At 47.0% G+C, this 21,891-nt stretch overlaps 1 protein-coding gene across 2 annotated transcripts in view; it reads right to left on the bottom strand.

Annotated features, from left to right (window-relative positions):
* Nucleotides 1-21,891, bottom strand: part of LOC141130534 (transcription factor COE3-like) — a 207,475-nt gene that overhangs the window by 126,507 nt on the left and 59,077 nt on the right. For both annotated transcript variants that reach the window (XM_073618142.1, XM_073618143.1), the window contains exon 2: nt 733-889. In XM_073618142.1, the coding sequence (XP_073474243.1) occupies nt 733-889 (157 nt within the window). The remainder of the gene's footprint in view (nt 1-732; nt 890-21,891) is intronic.

Below are 21,891 nucleotides of genomic sequence, written 5' to 3'. Positions count from 1 at the left end.
ATGAACAACAAAAGCTTACAGGTTCACTTCAAAGCCATCATATTGTCTGCAAGAATAAGAAAGGGTGTGGATTCAATTCTGGAGTAAATAGCATAAGGATTCTTAACATTTTATTTCTGTTCATGTTTTTAGTAGCATAAAATGCATCGAATATAAGTAAATTTTTGTTTTTTATATTCATTACAGGAAACAATATTTCACTTTAATATTAGTCACTCAATACAATTAGAAAATGGGTCAGCAGACTGAATACTTTTTCAAAATACCTCCCTATAAAAAACACTGTCTTGCGAAGCAGATGCAAAGGGTGGAGTGGGAACACCTCAAGGCCGGTCAGAAAGCTGGTTACATTTCCAAGACAACCATCTTACTAAAAATGCCACAGTTGGATTGAGAATACCTCAAAGAGGGTGGGAACATCCATGACTTCAAGGCGAGCCTTGAAGTAGCAGAGCCAAAGGCCGTGATAGGAAGATCTTGGCCATGAAACCCCTCAGAGATAAAAGAAGCATGCTGGTAACTCAGCTTATCAAACTACATCAACAAGTGCAATATCACTTTTTGCAAGACTGCCCATTTTTAGGGGATAATATAGATCATATTAATGCAACACTGTGATTCTTGAGGCTTAGTATGAGCTTGAAGACTGCAATCACAGAAGATATTTTTCACTGGAGTCATTTTGATCCCTCACATTTCATTGTGACTTTGAGTAAATGAAACATGCCTTACTTTGTCTTTTTCTACAAAGTCGATGTAGGATGTCCTCTCGATCTCCACCGGCTGCCCTTGACGATCGTAGAGTGCAAGAACGAAGTGGAAGAAGTTGGATTTTCTGAGGTTGGATGGTGGCTGCTTCTCAAAGTGGGCCCTGGACAGACCAATCCCGCTGTGAGAGAGACATGGAGCATCATGTGAGGACATGGCGCAGAATCAGAGTTACAAACACTGAGTAAGGACATGGAGCAGAATCACAGACATGAACATCAGATAAAGACAAGGAGCAGCGTCACAGACATGGACACCAGGTAAGGACCTGGAGCAGAGTCAGAGACATGGACACCAGGTAAGGACATGGAGCAGCATCAGAGACATGGACACCAGGTAAGGACATGGAGCAGAATCACAGACATGGACACAGGTGAAGGCAAGGAGCAGCTCAGACACATAGATCAGAGTCACAGATATGGACACGAAGTGAGGACATATGGCAGAGTCAGAGACATGAACACCAGGTGAGGACGTGAAGCGAAGTCAGAGACACAGACACCAAATGAGGACATGGAACAGGGTCAGAGACATGGACACTAGGAAAGGACACTGAGCAAAGTCAGAGACACAAACATTGGGTGAAGACATAGAGCACTGTATAAGATATGCAGTAGAGTCAGAAACCTAAAGACCAGGTGAAGACATGGAGCAGAGTCAGAGAAGTGAACACTAGGTGAGGACATAGTCAGAGACATTGACTCTACTCCATGTTTTTACCTGGTGTCCATGTCTCTGACTCTACTCCATGTCCTCACCTAGGGTTCGTGTCTCTGGCTATACTCTATGTCCTCACCTAGTATTCACTTCTCTGACTATACTCCATGTTCTCACCTGGTGTCCGAGACATGGGCACTAGATAAGGACATGGAGTAGAGTCAGAGACATGGACACCAGGTGAAAACATGGAGCAGAGTCAGAGACAAATATGAGTTTGAAAAAGCAGCGCCTTATGCAGACTGCATTCTCCCCAGCTAGGTGGTGGTATATGTGCCTTGACACTTGTAGAGTCAGAGACATGGACTCCAGGTGAAGACATGGAGCAGAGTCAGAGACATAAACACCAGGTGAGGACATGGAGAAGAGTCAGAAACATGAACACCAGGTGAAGATATGGAGCAGAGTAAGTGACACGGAGACCAGGTGAGGACATGGTGTCCATCCAAGTGAGGACATGCAACATTGACTCTGCTCCATGTCCTTACCTGGTGTTAATCTCACTTAAAAACATGGACACCAGGGGAGGACCAACTAAGCAGAGAGGAAACACTAAACAATGTGGAGTATTTACTAATAGAGATTTTTTTTTTTTTATTGCTGCGATTGTCGAACCCCGTTTTAGTTAACGTGTTAAACAATTCTTGCAATTTTGAATTAACCTCTTTGTTACTGTTCCTTTATTTCTATTTGCTCCTTTAGAATAATGCAATAAACACCACGTGTAATTTGTCTTTGTCTGAGCTTCAATGTAAAAACAAAACTTGCATGTAAAGGTGATTTGAATCCCCCAAAAAATGTCAGTGTAATAAAAGCAGCCATGACACCAACTACCTCTATGGAAAGGACCCATGTGCCTTTTATTGGTAGATTTCACTAGCTGCCTTCATAAGGGTTCTCTGCTTTTTATATAGCATATAGCTACAGATAGGCAGACTTGAATTAAAATGTACCCGATGCACGAAATGTATGACTATTGACATTAAAACAAACAATGCATAGGTAAGTGTACATGTCATTGAATACAGAGGTAAGTGTACATGTCATCCAATACAGAAGTATAAATGTGAACTGACTTTGCACCCAGTAAAAGGACTGATGTCACATGAAAATAATTCCTGACCGTCACTAGTATATACGCACATCTGTCTGGGTGTTTCCAGAAAGGGCTACAATTACCGATCCAAATGAAAACAACATGTTGTTAGACTATAAGTAATCTACACCCTCTTCTCTCACTGACAAAAAAAAGCAGCACAAAGCATTATGGTCTTGCTGCGCTGGGGTCCCGGGTTTAGCTCCCACAAGGGTATCATCAAAGAAGGAAGGAGACCTTTTCTGGCAAAGCCATATCAGTACATGAATTACATCCTCACCAAACTGACTCCAGAGGACATTAGAGTGTAAGCTCTTCTGGTTCAGAGACTGATATGACTGGCTCAGTGTACTCTGTACAGCACTGCGGTATATGTCAGAGCTATATAAATGTATAATAATAATGGTGTGTGACTGTGTGGGGACATTAGAGTGTACATTTTTTTTTTTTAAATCATACAGCTTATTAATAAAAACATATTTACACAAAAATAAACAACAACTAAACAAAAACAAAATCAGCAAGTAAAGAAAACCGTTTCCTGACAAGATAACATAGAAAGAAACATATTTTAATGACAACAAAAAAGAGACTACAAACCCAGAACCTCAACTTAAACCCAATTCAGGCTAAGAAACATTTTGAGATTTAATCGCCATCAGGATGCGATTCCAAACCCCCCCCATTAACCCCTTCCACCACATCATTCACCCCGACTTCCACATCATTCACCTTGCATTCTGCACTATCCACTCTCATTCCCTTCCCACCTCCCCCTCCACCATCATTCAATCCATCACTCACTCCACCCCTCGACCTCCAGCCGCACTTCTGTCACCCCAAGGAGGAGGGGTTGGCACCACCATACATTCTGGTCCAGCACCCTCCGCTGCATTCACTACACTAGGAGAAACAATAGGTGCAGACACAGACTTGACAACCACACTTTCTAACACTGACACTGACACCACAGACGTCCTCACAGACACAGATTCTGACGGGACAGAGACACTAGGATCCCCTGGTACAACCTCCGCCAACCCAGACTCTTCTCTATCCAGACGGAAGAATTCCTCCACTAGCTCTGGCTTATTGTGAAAAGCCTCAGGGCACCGGCTATAAGGGTGACCAACCTTATCACATAGGTTACATTTAATGATGTTACAGTGCCTTGCCAGGTGCCCCAGTTCCTGGCACAAAGAGCACTTCTGTTCTGGACATTTAGAGGAGAAATGTCCCTTGACTCCACATTTATGGCACACCTTAGGTTGACCAGGGTAGAAGACAGTAATCATATCTCTACCAATAAATGCAGAGGAGGGCAAATGCTGGACCACATTCCCACACACACTCAACCTCATTGACACTGACCACCCACCCGCCCAGATTCCTCTATCATCCACAATCTTTTTTAGGGGACATAACGTTTCACCAAACCTCCTCAACCAGACACATAAATCCTCGGGGGGGGTATCCTTGTCAGGATAGTCACATTTTTAATCAAGGGCTGTCGTGAGACAACTTTGGGGACAAGCCCCCTTCAGTCCGGCTGGCCCCTATATACACGCTCAAACCTCTCCCAAAACAGATCCAGCGATTCTGGACGCACAAATGACAAATCATATTCAAAGGAACCAGCCAGACTGATAGGAACATAAATATCCTCCGCCTTAAATCCCATGGGTAGGATCTTATCCACAAAGCTCCCTCCTGATAGGTGGAATATCTCCTCCTTCCCACCTGAGCTGTACCACATTCCTGCATTTAATGGAAGGCGCGTTAGGTGAAAGTCGCACAACTGGCTCCCTTCCACCACCAGCAGCATGACTTTGTCCCGACACTGCCTTAGCATAATTCCTAACTGGGACAGATGACACATCACATAGGAACCTCTGAAATCTGGTTTGGTAAATTACCCACTACTTGATCCTCCCTCCTCTCCTTCAGCACAACAGTCGCGATCACCATAGTCCCAGAAGTACCACAGATACCAGCAGTCCCATCATCAAGTAAAGTCTTCTGTTTAGAAAAAACACAAGCTGTTTCAGCGTTCATACGGCCCTCCTGCTCTGCAGTTTCAATGTTCATGTGACATTCCTGCTCTGCACTGTTAGTGTCCATGTGAGACTCCTCGCAGCCAGCTCCTCCTGCATTCCCTGCTGATTGCAAGGATCTGTTGGCAGATGCAATCTCGGGAAAGTCCTCCACACATTGAGAGAGATTTTCCATTTCTGCAATGGCCTGCAGCAATCCTCCATTTTCCTCAACTGCCTCCTGAGATGACCCAGGCTGCTGGGGAGGAGGGCAGATACTAACTCAGACATGACAGATTCTGAGACAGGGGTAGTACTGGGGCCACCATGTGAAGCCACTTACTTAACCCCCATCCATACTGTTGTCGTTGCTCTGGTATCCACCCTCTGGCTGGTATTGGCACAGGCACTTTCCTTCATCTGTTGGAATCTCTCCTCATTCTCACACTTTTCTCTGAACACACTGCTGCTCTCCTTCAGAGAGGCGACCAACTTCTGCTTTTTCAATGCCTCTTCCAGAGACTTCAGCTTGGAGACTTCCCTCTTACTGTTTCCAGACTTACTGTGCAGGGATTCCTTTTTCCTGAGATCCTCTTTCATGACAGCAAGTTTCTGTTCCAGTTTAGCAATGCGGAAAAGTCTGTTCACCACTCTATCCTGGAGGACTGGTAAGGATTCCTCTTGCATAGGGACAGGCCCAGGATCCATTGCAGCTTGAGCACATGGAGTAGGCCTCAGTGCCTCCGGAGAGTCTCCACCTTCGTCTTCCCCAACATGGTCCATGCTTGCCTGGGAAAAGCCTGCATGAGAGGCCCCAGGCTTGCTGCTTCTCTCAGCTCAGATCACAGCAGAGGGAGCCAACAGCACCCGGCAGAACAGCACCACCTGGTGGAGAAGCTCCTCTGGTGCAGAGACTGTTGTTATTAGCTTAGTGTTCTCTGTACAGCACTGCGGTATATGTCAGAGCTATATAAAATTCATAATAATAACATATTTATTTTACACTTTAAAAGTAAAACTCCTTCCAAATGTAATATTTTATTATTTGGTAGATGCTGGAGAGCTACCCCCCCTTCCCCGACTAACTCTTGGGACGCTACTGGTGAGATCGGCATTAGGTCGCTTGGGTCTGTACACCTTATGTGGGGTTCCCACCATTCCTGTGCTGAGTTCCCAGGTCTGTACAGCTGCTCTGCCCATTATGAGGGGCTCCCACCATCCCTGTGCTGAGTTCCTGGGTCTGTACACCTGCTGTGCCAATTATGAGGGGTTCCCACTATCCCTGTGCTGAGTTCCTGGGTCTGTAAACCTGCTGTGCCCAGTGAACAACCTCCATAGAAATCCTTACAAAAATCACTGGCAAGCATAAATCATCTGCCCTAGGTCAGAGATTGGATTCTCTTGGCGGCAGTTGAGTCTTATGCACTGAGAGACACTTGCAATAAATGATCTCTCCATAGTAATCAGCAGGAGGACTTTCTCCATATCAGACAGAATTATCTGTTCACTGATTACAGAGAAGCCACTCTGACAGAGAGTGAGTTCTGTGGTATCATCATCTCCATTGGGGCTTATTAATAAAGAGAGCAACGGGATGCATAATGTACCCACCCACCCAATCAGCATCATCCTTTCATGCATCTGCTGCTGATAACTGCACTGTTCAAAGTTAAAGAGGAACTCAACTCAGCTGCCGTGCTTAGGGCTGTTTTTTTTTTTTTTTAATGCTTCAGTTGTACCTTAGTGTGGCAGCTGCTACACATGCTTTTCGTACCACAATGGAAAGTGCTTAATCCAACATGCTGGATTTTGTTGAGAAAAATGAAACAGATGAAACAGATGATGGCACAATCATATGTGCCATTTTCAGTTTTCGACAGAACATTCAGTTTGTAACTGGTCTATGGCCGGCCTAAGCCCCTAGCGTTGGGGGGGGGTTTGGTTCGGTTGGGATTAAGCCTCATTTAAGGAAGGTCTTATTCTGTTGTTATTGTTGGATGACAAATGTGGGTACTAAGGCTCTCCCTCTGGTAACTATGCGAGGACCTCCAAGAGGTGGAAATTGAGTCTATTGTTTATCGAATAGGCTCAGAGGTTATTAGTTATGGAGTGGGCTCAGAGGTTATTGGTTATGAAGTTGGCTCAAAGGTTATTGGTTATGAAGTTGGCTCAGAGGTTATTGGTTATGAAGTGGGCTCAGGGGTTATGGGTTATGAAGTGGGCTCAGGGGTTATCGGTTATGAAGGGGGCTCAGAGGTTATCGGTTATGAAGGGGGCTCAGAGGTTATCGGTTATGGAGTGGGCTCAGAGGTTATTTCTTAAGGAGTAGGCTCAGAGGTTATTTCTTAAGGAGTAGGCTCAGAGGTTATCTCTTAAGGAGTAGGCTCAGGTTATTAGTTATGGAGTGTGCTCACAGTGGTGGTGAAGATTAGTCTGATTTTGTCCCGTTGGAGGTCCATCTGTGAAGGATGCTACAGCACTGTTCACATTAATAGGAATTCAACAAAGTGGTCCATTTTTTCATCAAGAGTACAATAGTTTACCATGTTCCCTTTGCAAGGACTTCCAAGAGGTGGAGAGTGAGGTTATTGGTTATGGAGGGGGCTCAGAGGTTATTGGTTGTGGAGTGGGCTCAGAGGTTATTTGCTATGGGGTGGGCTCAGAGGTTATTGATTATGGCGTGGGCTCAGAGATTATTGGTTGTGAAGTGGGCTCAGAGATTATTGGTTGTGAAGTGGGCTCAGAGGTTATTGGTTATGAAGTGGACTCAGGGGTTATTGGTCATGGAGTGGGCTCAGGGGTTATTGGTCATGGAGTGAGCTCAGATGTTATCGGTTACAGAGTGGGCTCAAAGGTTATTGGTTACGGGGAGGGCTCAGATGTTATTGGTTATGGGGTGGGCTCAGAGGTTATTGGTTATGGGGTGGGCTCAGAGGTTATTGGTTATGGAGTGGGCTCAGAGGTTATTTGTTGTGTGGTGGGCTCAGAGGTTATTGGTTATGGAGTGGGCTCAGATGTTATCGGTTTGCAAAGTGGGCTCAGAGATTATCGGTTATGTAGTGGACTCAGAGGTTATTGGTGTGGACTCAGTGGTTATCTCTTATGGTGTGGGCTCAGGTTATTAGTTATGGAGTGTGCTCACAGTGGTGGTGAAGATTAGTCTGATTTTGTCCCGTTGGAGGTCCATTTGTGAAGGATGCTACAGCACTATTCACATTAATAGGAATTCAACAAAGTGGTCAATTTTTTCATCAAGAGTACAATAGTTTACCATGTTCCCTTTGCAAGGACTTCCAAGAGGTGAAGGGTGAGGTTATTGGTTATGGAGGGGGCTCAGAGGTTATTGGTTAAGGAGTGGGCTCAGATGTTATCGGTTGCAAAGTGGGCTCAGAGATTATCGCTTATGAAGTGGGCTCAGAGATTATCGGTTATGAAGTGGGCTCAGAGGTTGTTGATTATGAAGTGGGCTCAGAGTGGTGGTGCAGACTAGTCTGACTTTTGTCATGTTGAAGGTCTATCAGGTTCCTGTAGGTTATGGGATATTATTTTAGCAGCAATTGTAATGGCCCTGAGTACAGTGACTTGAAAGAGTATTCATACCCCTTGAAATTGCCCACATTTTGGCATGGTACAAGCAAAAACATAAATGTATTTTATTGGGATTTTATGTGATAGACCAACACAAAGTGGCACATAATTGTGAAGTGGAAGGAAAATGATAAATGTTTTTCAAAATTGTTTACAAATAAATATGTGAAAAGTGTGGTGTACATTTGTATTCAGCCCCCCTTTACTCTGATACCCCTAACTAACATTTAGTGGAATCAATTGCCTTCAGAAGTCACTGAATTAGTGAATGAAGTCCACCTGTGTGTAATTTAAAGTGATTGTAAAGGCTCGTTTTTTACTTACCTCCACTGTGCAGCACGTTTTGCACAGGGTGGCCCCGATCCTCGACTTCTGGGGTCCCTCGGCGGCTCTCGCGGCTCCTCCCCACATCAGATAACCCCCTAGGAGAAGCACTCTCCCGGGGGGTTACCTTGCGGGCGTGCTCCCGAGTCCAGCATTTGCATCCATAGACACAAATGCCAGACTTGGTGCCCACATCATTGGATTTGATTGACGGCAGCAGGAGCCAATGGCTGCACTGCTATCAATCTATCCAATCAAGAGCCAGTGTCTTGCCGAGAAAGTTCCCCCGGCGGATAAGGACCCCCCTGTACTGCGCAGGCGCAGCGCTTGCGCAGTACGAATGACTAGGAGCCCCCAAAAATAGCCGAACCTGAAAAACTTCAATCAGCTGTACACGGCGCCTGCGCCCTGGGTCCAGGTTCAAGCCCCACCATCCAAGTGGACCTAGAGGGAGAATAAAATGTGCCGAGCGAAGCGAGGCCGTGCCCGAAGCATGGCGAGCGGCCCTCTTACAGGCGCCGTGTACAGCTGATTTCTATTCTATTTGGCTTCGGCTATTTCCGTCGGCTCCTACTGCGCAAGCGCTGCGCCTGCGCAGTAGAGGGGGGTCCTTATCTGCCGAGGGGGACTTTCTGCGCAGAACACCGGGCCCCCATGGAGAGAGGGAGAGCACGTCTCCGCCGACTGAAATACGGGGCTCAGGTAAGTAAAACGGGGGGGGGGGGGGGAGGCCGGTCACTGCCAGGTGTTTTTTCACCTTAATGCATAGGTGATGCATGAGGGTTTACAACTCCTTTAACCTCAGTATGAATACAGCTGTTCTGTGAAGCCCTCAAATGATAAAGTTGTGGGGAAAGTCAAAGTAGGGTTAGGTTATAAAAAAATATCCCAAGCTTTGAACATCTCACAGAGCTCTGTTCAATCCATCATCCGAAAATGGAAAGAGTATGGCACAACTGCAAACCTACCAAGACATGGCCGTCCACCTAAACTGACCGGCCGGGCAAGGAGAGCATTATTGAGCTATTCTGCAAAGAAGAATGGGCAAACATTTCACTCTCTAGATGTGCAAAGCTGGTAGAGACATTCCCAAAAAGACTTGCAGCTGTAATTGCAGATAAAGGCAGTTCTACAAAGTATTGACTCCGGGGGGCTGAATACAAATGCAACCCACACTTTTCACATATTTATTTATAAAAAAAAAATTAAAGCCATTTATCACAATTATTTTTCACAATTATGTGCCACTTTGTGTTGGTCTATCACATAAAATTCCAATAAAATACATTTTACATTTTTGGTTGTAACATGACAAAGTGTGGAAAATCTCAAAGGGTGTGAATACTTTTTCAAGGCACTGTAAACTGACAGGCCGGGCAAGGAGAACATTTATCAGAGAAGCAGCCAAGAGGCCCATGGTAACTCTGGAGGAGCTGCAGAGATCCACAGCTCAGGTGGGAGAATCTGTCCACAGGACAACTATTAGTCGTGTTCTCTACAAATTTGGCCGTTATGGAAGAGTGGCAAGAAGAAAGACATTTTTGAAAAAAAGCCATAAAAGGTCCCGTTTGCAGTTTGTGAGAAGCCATGTGGGAGACACAGAAAATACGTGGAAGAAGGTTCTCTGGTCAGATGAGACCAAAATGTAACTTTTTGGCCTGAAAGCAAAACTCTATGTGTGGCGAAAAACTAACACTGCACATCACCCTGAACACACCACCCGTGAAACATGGTGGTGGTAGCATCATGTTGTGGGGATGCTTTTCTTCAACAGGCACAGGGAAGCTGGTCAGAGTTGATGGGAAGATGGATGGAGCCAAATACAGGGCAATCTTATGGCGCGTACACATGACAAATGTTTCTCCGACGGAACTCCGACAGAATTCCATTCAAGCGGTCCTGCCTACACGCAGTCAAACCAAAGTCCGACCGTCCAGAATGCGGTGACGTACAGCACGTACAACGGGACTAGAAAAAGGAAGTTCAATAGCCAATAGCTTCCATCTCGTACTTGCTTCAGAGCGAGCGTCATTTTTGGTTCGTCGGAACAGCATACAGACGAGCGGTTTTCCCGATAGGAATTGGTTCCGTCGGAAATATTTAGAACATGTTCTATTTCTAGGTCCATCAGAATTTTCGGAAAAAAATGTCCAATGAGGCCTACACACGATTGGAATATACGATAAAAAGCTTGTGTCAGACTTTTTCTGTTGGACATTCCACTCGTGTGTACGCGGCTTTAGAAGAAAACCTGTTATGTCCTGTACACACGAGCGGATTTTCCGCTCAAGCTTGGCTTGCATACACACAGTCACACAAAAGTTCTCTGAACTTTCGACCGTCAAGAACGCGGTGATGTACAACACTACGACCAGCCAAGAAAATGAAGTTCAATGATTCCGAGCATGCGTCAAATTGTTTCCGAGCATGCGTAGTAATTTTGTGCTTCGGAATTTGTACAGACGATCGGAATTTCCGATCGGAACTTTTTCCAACCAAAAAATAGAGAACCTGCTCTCAATCTTTTGCTGGCTGGAATTCTGCCAGCAAAAATCCGATGGAGCATACACACGGTCGGAATTTCTGACCAAAAGCTCACATCTGACTTTTGCTGGCAGAATTTCTGATCGTGTGTACGAGGCTTTAGAGTCTGCAAAAGACTTGAGACTGGGGTGGAGGTTCACCTTCCAGCAGGACAACGACCCTAAACATACAGCCAGATCTACAATGGAATGGTTTAGATCAAAGCATATTCATGTGTTAGAATGGCCCAGTCACAGTCCAGACCTAAATCCAACTGAGAATCTGTGGCAAGACTTGAAAATTGCTGATCACAGACGCTCTCCATCCAATCTGACAGAGCTTGAGATATTTTGCAAACAAGAATGGGCAAAAATGTCCCTCTCTAGATGTGCAAAGCTGGTAGAGACATCCCCAAAAAGATTTACAGCTGTAATTGCAGAGAAAGGCGGTTCTACAAAGTATTGACTCCGGGGGGCGCCATACAAATGAACCCCACACTTTTAACTTATTTTTTTGTAAAGAAATTTGAAAACCATTTATCATTTTCCTCCCACTTCACAATTATGTGCCACTTTGTGTTGGTCTATCACATAAAATCCCAATAAAATACATTTACGTTTTTGGTCATAACATGACAAAATGTGGAAAAGTTCAAGGGGCATGAATACTTTTTCAAGGCACTGTAGGTGAGATATTTTAAGAGTTATGGAGAGCTCCAGCTAAAATGGTTGGAAGCCACTGATTGATCCTGGGCTTGAGTTCCCCAACAGGGATCAAAAATAAGAGAAAACCCATGAGTTCGGGGGAAATGACTTTGGATAGTCCCAGAGTCCTCAGTTTGGGGAAATAATTTCAGATCGTCCTTAATTGAATAATGTGAGTTCAGCTTTGCAGAAGTGGTTATTTCTTGTAACCCGAGATGGCACACAAATAAACTAAACACAACAACAACAAAAATAAAAAATACATACTAAAAAGTGCACAGGGTCTAGCTACTGTACCGTCTAATTTACCCCTTCCCTTGGTTCCTACTTAATTATAATTAAAAGTTAATTCAACATCTTGCATGTGAAACAGTTTTCAGACTTACTGCATAATGGTTGTTGCATCCCATTCCTTTCATTCCATGTTTTGTATATGTGTCTTATATTCAGTGCAGCTACTGTTTCTAACTCACTGTTGGTCTGGAAAGGATGAATCACTGATATTTTGTACTGCATTCCTCTTTGTTTTATCTGGTTACTATAAATCAGTCATTTGTAATGGATGCTGAATTCATAAAAACAGATATGTCACTGGTATCTTCCTGAACGTACCGTGACAAGGGCAAGGACACTCTGGTCCACTCAACCAAAAGGTCTGGAAGACCTCTCTCTTTGTGGCTACCTGAAGCCAATTAATGGATGAGGGCTCAACCGAAGAGAGGCCCCCAAGGCAGGGGAAAAGGAACCTGATGGCCACTCATCATCTTCCTAGACTTTAGAGCAGTCCCGAAGACTCACACCCTACTATCCTGTTGGAAGGACACTCTGGTCCCCTCAACTAAAGACTCTGACCGACCTCTCTCTTTGTGGCTACCTGAAGCTGACCACTGAGTACTGGGTAGGGGCTCAACTGGAGAGAGGCCCCCCAAGGCAGGGGAAGAAGGAACCTGATGGCAACTCATCATCTTCCTAGACTTCAGAGTAGTCCCAAAGACCCACACCCTTACCATCCTGTGGCAAGGACACTCTCGTCCACTCAACCAAAGACTCTGGTAGACCTCTCTCTTTGTGGGTACCTGATGCCAACCACTGAGTACTGGGTGAGAGTTCAGCTAAAGAGAGACCCCCAAGGAAGGAACCTGATGCGCACTCATCTCCCTAGAATTCAGAGCGGCCCCCAAGACCACTGCCCTACCATTCTGTTGAGTGAAAAATAAAGCACACATGTGGAGTGGAACAAAGTACCAATATGCTACATAATGGCTAAACCTTGCAGGCCTAATGACAAAAATTTCCCAGCTCTTGGCCAAAAGGCCCAGCCTATGAGGTGAGGAGGAGAAAAAAGCTTGTGGTGTTGTGGCCTATTGTTCATTCTCAAAGTGGAGTCCCAAACCCAAAGTCATACTTAGAGCGCCCCTGATTTGCCACCACCAGAGGGGGCACTTGACATTGAGGGCTCTCTACTTTCCCAGCTCTAAACCAGACCAAGTAGTGCCGCTCAAATCAGGAGGCACTGGGCCCTCAGAACCCTCCACACCAAGGGAGTACTCCCAGTGGGTGCTTAAAGTTGTTTGAAACCCAAAAGCAATATTAATTGTAGCGTAGTTAGCCAATTCTTAGATGCCCAACTCCAAAACACACAAAAAGGCTAGACCAATTGTAGGTAAATAATATCCCCACTGTCCTGCTGCTACAAGTTCCCACTGCAGAATAGGAAACTGTACTGTATGAATATGTATTATTGTTGCTATATACCTTTGTAATTTGGGATGTGATATTCAATTGCTGGCTGTTTAAGTTTTAATAAAATGGCAGAAGTGGTGGTATTATTACCCGCCTCCAGTAATCAGCTGTGACCATTTGCTATTTATTTCTGCCCCTGGTCTCCTTCTCCAAGACTTGACAAAGAGGCTACGCCTCAAAACATGTTGTCTTGGAGACCTGAGATGCCATAGGCCTTTGGGGACCTTGGATTGGTGTTTGTTTCGGCCTCTTCCGGTTCCATGGTGAGGCAAATCCGATTCCTAATTTTTGTACGTCAGTTCTGGTGCCTTGGCTGGCCGGATCCACTATCTATTTCACCATCCATTCGGAACGTGGTACAACTGTGAGTCGAGTGACTAGGGCATCTCCATCCAGGGCCATGCATAGCCTACCTGACATATAAATGTATTTATTTTTTAATTATTTTTACAACATTATTGAAGGGGGGCTTGGCTAAACAGACCTCTGACATCTAACCTTTAAGACAGAGAAAGGAATTGGGGACACAGATTCTTCAATTCCTTTCTCTGTAGCCTCAGTTGCACAGAAGCTCCTGTTCATTCATAAACTGAAGCATAGCAAACACGGTTTGCTATGCTCAGTTATGAATGGATACAGGAGTGATCTGTACTGATTGCTCACTGTTACCAATTCAGAAAAGAAAGGGGCTGGTAAATGCCATTTTACCGAACCCTTCCCCTACTCTCCATCTGCCTGTGTGCCCGCAGCAGCTGACGGGAGAGGGAAGCTGGTGGCACTGCAGAGGGATGAGGGGGGCCCGTTCACACAGGGGGGAATCAGATGTGACATAAGAAAGGATAGGGAACCAACTTAATAAAAAGGTACACACAGGTACCACCAGGTATTTATCCACACACTCAAATCGAGTGGCACTCAGTGGCCAAAAAAAGAGCATATGAAAATATGCACTGTGCCAAAGAGAGGGCGCAATGCCAGGTGCAACATAGCAAATGCCTAGGGAAATAATAACCAAAAATGTATGTATTTTATTATCGAGTTAATTTATTGAAAATCCAATGACCAAATGACATAAAAATGGCAGAAATCCTACACCTAACATCATATAGACAACGTTGTCTGGGGACAAAGACAAACACACACAAAAACATAAAACACCACCCAAGACAGGTCTACCAATGGAGCACTATAGATATGTGCAATTAGGGGGTAACTGCATCACCAGCCAGGCACTGCAGAGGGATGAGGGGGACCCGGGCACACAGGGGGGAATCAGAAGTGGGTAGCCCAGGGAAGGGAGATCAGTGAGGCGGGATGGGAGGACAAATATAGAATGATGCACTAAGTTTGTGTCTCTCCTTCTAGCAGCTGAGGGCTGGTGGGAGGGAGAGAGGGAGAAACTGGCTTTCAGCTGCTGGAGGGAGAGACACAGACGCAGTGCAATGTTCTTTAATTGTCCTCCCATTCCGCCCCACCTGTCCCCCTGCTGTCCGGGCTCCCCTATGTACCCGGGCCCCCCTACAGGAGGCCCAGTGTTACCCCTTATCGGCGGCCCTTTCTCCACCTGCAATCCCTGCCTTGATTATTACTGCTACACACCACGGATGCCTATGCAAGCCCTCCTATCGTTTTTATCACACTGTGGCTGAAATTTCTTTGTGAAGCACCCTGTAGTGTGCTAGAAAGGGTAGTGTACATAGTTTGTTAGTGTAGGTAAATTAGCCTGGCTGAGAGCCAGGCTTGGCTGAATCTGGGTCAGGGTGGAATTAATCATCAGGCAGCATCTCTGTTACCTCCCCCTTACTTGCTGGAACTTTGGAGAAACTTCCAGAAGAATGGGAGGGAGGTTAGGAGGAGCTCCCAGGAGGATTGATGAGTGTCCAACTAATCCCTGGCCAAATGGGCTGGCAGTGAGAGGGACCTCTTAAAGCGGAGTTCCACCGAAATTAAAAAAAAAAAAAATCAGCAGCTACAAATACTGCAGCTGCTGACTTTTAAAATATGGACACTCACCTGTCCAGGGCGCCCGCGATGTCCTCACCTGAAGCCGATCTGTCCCTCGGCTCTCGTGTGGAGGCGCCGCCATCTTCAGTAAGGGAATCAGGAAGTAAAGCCTTGCGGCTTTACAGCCTGGTTCACTACTGCGCATGCACGAGTCGCGTGGTGCGTCCTCACTGTGTGTCTTCCAGAAGACAGCGGGGGGGGGGGGAGGGGGCGGAGGAGGGGCCAGACATAGTGTAGATCACCGCGGAGCCTGCGCTGTTTCTTGACTTGGAATGTGCTGTGGAAATTCGGTGTGCCTGGCTGTGCAGGGGATCACTATTCACCAGCCGCTCCTGCGGGGGTAGTGCTACATTTGGATTTATAATAAAGTGCTTTTATGGACATCACTGATCGGTTGAACATTTTATCTACTATAGCATGCCATGCATTATATCAGTAGCCTCATGGCCCAATAAGGCTATTGTTAACACCCATCAATTCCTTGCGCTGAAGGATTGTTTGCTGCAATTCTTAGATGTGATGGCTGCATTCGTTTATTTTCCATTAAGCCGCCTCCCCTATCCATGTGTCCAGCCCCTTTCAGGACACCGGCACATGAATTCCAACAGGGAGGGGCTTTTTTCTTTTTTTAAGTACCAATTAGAGCCAGAGGCTCTAATAGGCTTCAAAATCGGGTGGGCTCAGGTCACAGAGAGTGCGCTCTCAGCCCACCCAGGTGTGTTACAACAGCGAATCAATATTCGCTGTTGTAACACTGATCCTCCTCCCGGCCAATCAGGAAGCGGGTTTTGACACCGGTCAAACCGATTGGCTGAAAGGACAGGCGATCCTATTGGACGCCTAGGAGGAGCTGGAGGCAGCCATGGAAGAGAGGACTCGGAGCCGAGCTGCTGTACCGCGCTGCCTGCCACCCCGCCACAATGAGGACTGACCGACAAATAGCGCGCTGGGGGGGGGGTTGCCTCCCCCCCCAAAAAAGAAATAAACCGGCTGCCACTGCTGGTGATTAGGGATGAGCTTCGTGTTCGAGTCGAACCCATGTTCGACTCGAACATCGGCTGTTCGATCGTTCGCCGAATTGCGAACGTTATGGGCCGTTCGCGCTAAATTCGTGTGGCGCGTCACGGCCCATAATTCACTGCGGCATCGCAGTGCATTGCTGGCTGATGATTGGCCAAGCATGCACTATGACCCGCATGCTTGGCCAATCACAGCGCCGTCAGTAGAGAGAGCTGTAATTGGCCAAAGCCAGGGTGGCTTTGGCCAATTATGGCTCAGGGGATTTAGTACACACCCCACACTATATAAGGCCGCCTGCACGGCGGCCCTGTGTAGTGTGTGTTCCGGTGTGCTGAGAGATAGAGAGAGAGAGAGACAGTGTCATTTGATTTGAGTTAGATAGATTAGGCAGAACAGTCAGTCAGTTAGCTGCACTTACAGTGTATTGTGTATATATATGCATCCCAGGTGTTGCATATATATATATATACACTGTATTCAGTTTAGCTAGATCCGTTCCTGTTATCTTCTATCTAGACTATTTACATTTAATGCAGTGCGTCCTGCTCACAGTGTTCAGCTAGATCCGTTCCTGCTATTTACATTTAGTGCAGTCAGTGCGTCCTGCTCACAGTGTTCAGCTAGATCCGTTCCTGTTATCTTCTAGACTATTTACATTTAGTGCAGTGCGTCCTGCTCACAGTGTTCAGCTAGATCCGTTCCTGTTAAATTCCTACTGACAGGCAGGCTTGTCTGGTTACAGTATATAAAGCTACCTGAAGAAAATTACAGGTGTTCTATTTGATCCTATTAGTACCACGGTCAGGCAGCTAGACTATTTACATTTAGTACAGTGCGTCCTGCTCACAGTGTTCAGCTAGATCCGTTCCTGTTATCTTCCTACTGACAGGCAGGCTTGTCTGGTTACAGTATATAAAGCTACCTGAAGAAAATTACAGGTGTTCTATTTGATCCTATTAGTACCACGGTCAGGCAGCTAGACTATTTACATTTAGTACAGTGCGTCCTGCTCACAGTGTACAGCTAGATCCGTTCCTGTTATCTTCCTACTGACAGGCAGGCTTGTCTGGTTACAGTATATAAAGCTACCTGAAGAAAATTACAGGTGTTCTATTTGATCCTATTAGTACCACGGTCAGGCAGCTAGACTATTTACATTTAGTACAGTGCGTCCTGCTCACAGTGTTCAGCTAGATCCGTTCCTGTTATCTTCCTACTGACAGGCAGGCTTGTCTGGTTACAGTATATAAAGCTACCTGAAGAAAATTACAGGTGTTCTATTTGATCCTATTAGTACCACGGTCAGGCAGCTAGACTATTTACATTTAGTACAGTGCGTCCTGCTCACAGTGTACAGCTAGATCCGTTCCTGTTATCTTCCTACTGACAGGCAGGCTTGTCTGGTTACTGTATATAAAGCTACCTGAAGAAAATTACAGGTGTTCTATTTGATCCTATTAGTACCACGGTCAGGCAGCTAGACTATTTACATTTAGTACAGTGCGTCCTGCTCACAGTGTTCAGCTAGATCCGTTCCTGTTATCTTCCTACTGACAGGCAGGCTTGTCTGGTTACAGTATATAAAGCTACCTGAAGAAAATTACAGGTGTTCTATTTGATCCTATTAGTACCACGGTCAGGCAGCTAGACTATTTACATTTAGTACAGTGCGTCCTGCTCACAGTGTTCAGCTAGATCCGTTCCTGTTATCTTCCTACTGACAGGCAGGCTTGTCTGGTTACTGTATATAAAGCTACCTGAAGAAAATTACAGGTGTTCTATTTGATCCTATTAGTACCACGGTCAGGCAGCTAGACTATTTACATTTAGTACAGTGCGTCCTGCTCACAGTGTACAGCTAGATCCGTTCCTGTTATCTTCCTACTGACAGGCAGGCTTGTCTGGTTACTGTATATAAAGCTACCTGAAGAAAATTACAGGTGTTCTATTTGATCCTATTAGTACCACGGTCAGGCAGCTAGACTATTTACATTTAGTACAGTGCGTCCTGCTCACAGTGTTCAGCTAGATCCGTTCCTGTTATCTTCCTACTGACAGGCAGGCTTGTCTGGTTACAGTATATAAAGCTACCTGAAGAAAATTACAGGTGTTCTATTTGATCCTATTAGTACCACGGTCAGGCAGCTAGACTATTTACATTTAGTACAGTGCGTCCTGCTCACAGTGTTCAGCTAGATCCGTTCCTGTTATCTTCCTACTGACAGGCAGGCTTGTCTGGTTACAGTATATAAAGCTACTTGAAGAAAATTACAGGTGTTCTATCCCAGCTTAGTGCAGCTACAGGCCATTAGTATGTCTGGAAGGCCAAGAAGGAGAGGCAGACAGTCACAAGCCAATAAGAGAGGGCAAGCAGGCTCTGTGTCTAGTGCTGGTCGTGGAGACGGTGCATCCTCATCAGCACGTGGCCATGGGACACGCTTGGCCTTTTTTTCGGCAGCTGGCCGTGTTGAGCCGCAACATGCGGAAGACTTGGTCGAGTGGATGACCAAGCCGTCCTCATCCTCCTCATCCTCTCTCACCCATGCCCAGGGTGCTTTGTCTGGCAAAGCAGCGGCCTCTTCCCTCAGCTCAATGTCATCAGTGACTCCTTCCCTAGCTCCACCATGTCCTCATGAGGATTCCCTCGAACTGTTTGACCACAGTGTTGGGTACATGCTCCAGGAGGATGCCCAGCGTTTGGAAGGCTCTGATGACGATACTGAGCTCGATGAAGGCAGTAACATGAGCACGGACAGAGGGGGTGCCCAAGAAGGACAGCAATCTGGCAGTCATGCTCCCCCTGCTGCAGCATACTGCCAGGTTTGCTCCAGTGATGAGGAGGGAGGGGATGATGAGGTCACTGACTCAACGTGGGTGCCTGATAGGAGAGAGGAGGAGGAGGAGGAGGAGGAGGAGGAGGAGGAGGAGGAGGCGGCGGCACATCACCAACGAGGCAGGATGCCCTCCAGGGGCCAGCCTAAGGGCAGCACATTGACTGCATCACACCCCAAAGCTCCACATGTGCAGGGCGCTGCAGTCTCTGCGCGTTATTCAAAAAGTTCTTTGGTGTGGGCCTTTTTTGAGACGAGTGCATCAGATCGCACCGCTGCTATTTGCAACATATGTCTCAAGCGTATCTCGCGTGGCCAAAACATCTCCCGCTTGGGTACCACATGCTTGACCAGACATATGTTGACCTGCCATGCAGTTCGTTGGCAAGCGTATCTAAAAGACCCACACCAAAGAACAAAGAGGATCTCTCCTTGCTCCTCATCAGCTGAGATTTCCAACCCCACTAGACCTTCAGTCCTCTCTGAGACCTGCAGTGAGAGGAATGAAGGTGTAGAATTAGGTGTGTCACAGCCAAGTACTTGTGGGCAATCTGCTTTTGGTACACCGACGTCAGATTGTACCAGGCAAATTTCCCTGCCCCAGCTGCTGCACCGCCGAAAGAAGTTTGCTCCCAGCCATCCACATGCCCAGCGGTTGAATGCTAGCTTGGCAAAATTGCTAGCACTTCAACTGCTGCCTTTTCAGTTGGTAGACTCTGCCCCCTTCCGTGAGTTTGTGGAATGTGCGGTTCCTCAGTGGCAGGTACCCAAACGCCACTTTTTCTCACGGAAGGCGATTCCGGCTCTCTACCGGCATGTGGAAGGCAATGTCCATGCCTCGCTGGACAGGGCGGTCAGCGGTAAGGTGCATATTACCGCTGACTCATGGTCCAGCAGGCATGGACAGGGACGTTACCTAAGTTTCACGGCGCATTGGGTGACTCTGCTGGCAGCTGGGAAGGATGCAGGACAAGGTGCAGTAGTGTTGGAGGTTGTTCCGCCACCACGCCTCCAAAATGCTGATTGTGACACACCTCTCTCCTCCACCCCCTCCTCTTCTTCTTCCTCCATGGCCTCTTCCTCGGAACCAGTGGTGCTCCGTAGGCGTTCAAGGGGCTACGCAAGTACGCAGGCCAAAAGATGCCATGCGGTGCTTGAGCTGGTGTGCTTGGGGGACAGGAGCCACACTGGGGCAGAGGTTTTGTCAGCTCTGCAGGGGCAGGTTCAGAGGTGGTTGACGCCACGCCAACTTAAGGCAGGAATGGTGGTTTGCGACAATGGCACCAACCTCCTCTCTGCCCTCCGACAGGGACAAATGACCCATGTGCCCTGTTTGGCTCACGTCCTTAACTTGGTGGTGCAGCGGTTCTTGGGCAGGTACCCGGGCTTACAGGATGTCCTGAGGCAGGCCAGGAAAGTCTGTGTGCATTTCCGCCGGTCATATAATGCCAGTGCTCGGCTGACGGACCTCCAAAAGGAGTTTAACCTGCCCAAGAACCGCCTAATCTGTGACATGCCCACCAGGTGGAACTCAACGTTGGCCATGCTGCAGCGGCTGCACACGCAGCAGAGGGCCATCAATGAGTACCTGTGCGACTATGGCACCAGGACAGGGTCAGGGGAGCTTGGTTTTTTTTCCCCACGCCAGTGGGCCATAATCAGGGATGCATGCACTGTCCTGTCACCATTCGAGGAGGCCACGAGGATGGTGAGCAGTGACAGTGCATGCATCAGTGACACTGTCCCCCTTGTCCACCTGTTGGAGCACACGCTGCGTGGAATAATGGACAGGGCACTGGAGGCAGAACAGAGGCAGGAAGAGGAGGACTTCCTTAGCTCTCAAGGCCCCCTTTATCCAGACAGTGTTCCTGCGTGCCCGCCGATCACACAGGAAGAGGACGAGGAGGAAGAGGAGGAGGAGGAAGATTGTGTCAGTATGGAGGTGGAGCCTGGCACTCAGCATCAGCAGCAGTCTTTAAGGGATCAGTCCCAAGAAACACATGGACTTGTACGTGGCTGGGAGGAGGTGGCTGCGGACCATGTCGTTCTTAGTGACCCAGAGGACTCCGGACCGAATGCCTCAGCAAACCTACGCTGCATGGCCTCCCTGATCCTGCAAAGCCTGCGTAAGGATCCTCGTATTCGTGGTATCAAGGAGAAGGACCAATACTGGCTGGCAACCCTCCTTGATCCACGTTACAAGGGTAAGGTTGCGGACCTTATCTTGCCATCGCAGAGGGAGCAGAGGATGAAACATCTTCGGGAGGCCTTGCAGAAAGGTCTGTGCAACGCATTCCCAGAGACTGGGAGGTTACAAACTCCTGTTTCTGGACAACGTGTTGCTGAGGCTTCGGTCAGTCAAAGAAGGAGCGGTGGAGAAGGTGGCCGTCTGACCGATGCGTTCAGACAATTTTTTGGTCCGCAGCCCCAAGGTATGATCGGTTCCAGCAACCATCGCCAGCGTCTGTTTTACATGGTGCAGGAATACCTAGGGGCAAGATCAGACTTGGACACCTTTCCCACCGAAAATCCTCTGGGTT

This window comes from Aquarana catesbeiana, linkage group LG01 (genome assembly GCF_042186555.1).
Source record: "Aquarana catesbeiana isolate 2022-GZ linkage group LG01, ASM4218655v1, whole genome shotgun sequence".
In the NCBI taxonomy this organism is placed as follows: Eukaryota; Metazoa; Chordata; class Amphibia; order Anura; family Ranidae; genus Aquarana; species Aquarana catesbeiana.
The sequence above is the reverse complement of the archived record's forward strand: the minus strand, read 5'-3'. Positions and strand labels throughout refer to the sequence as shown.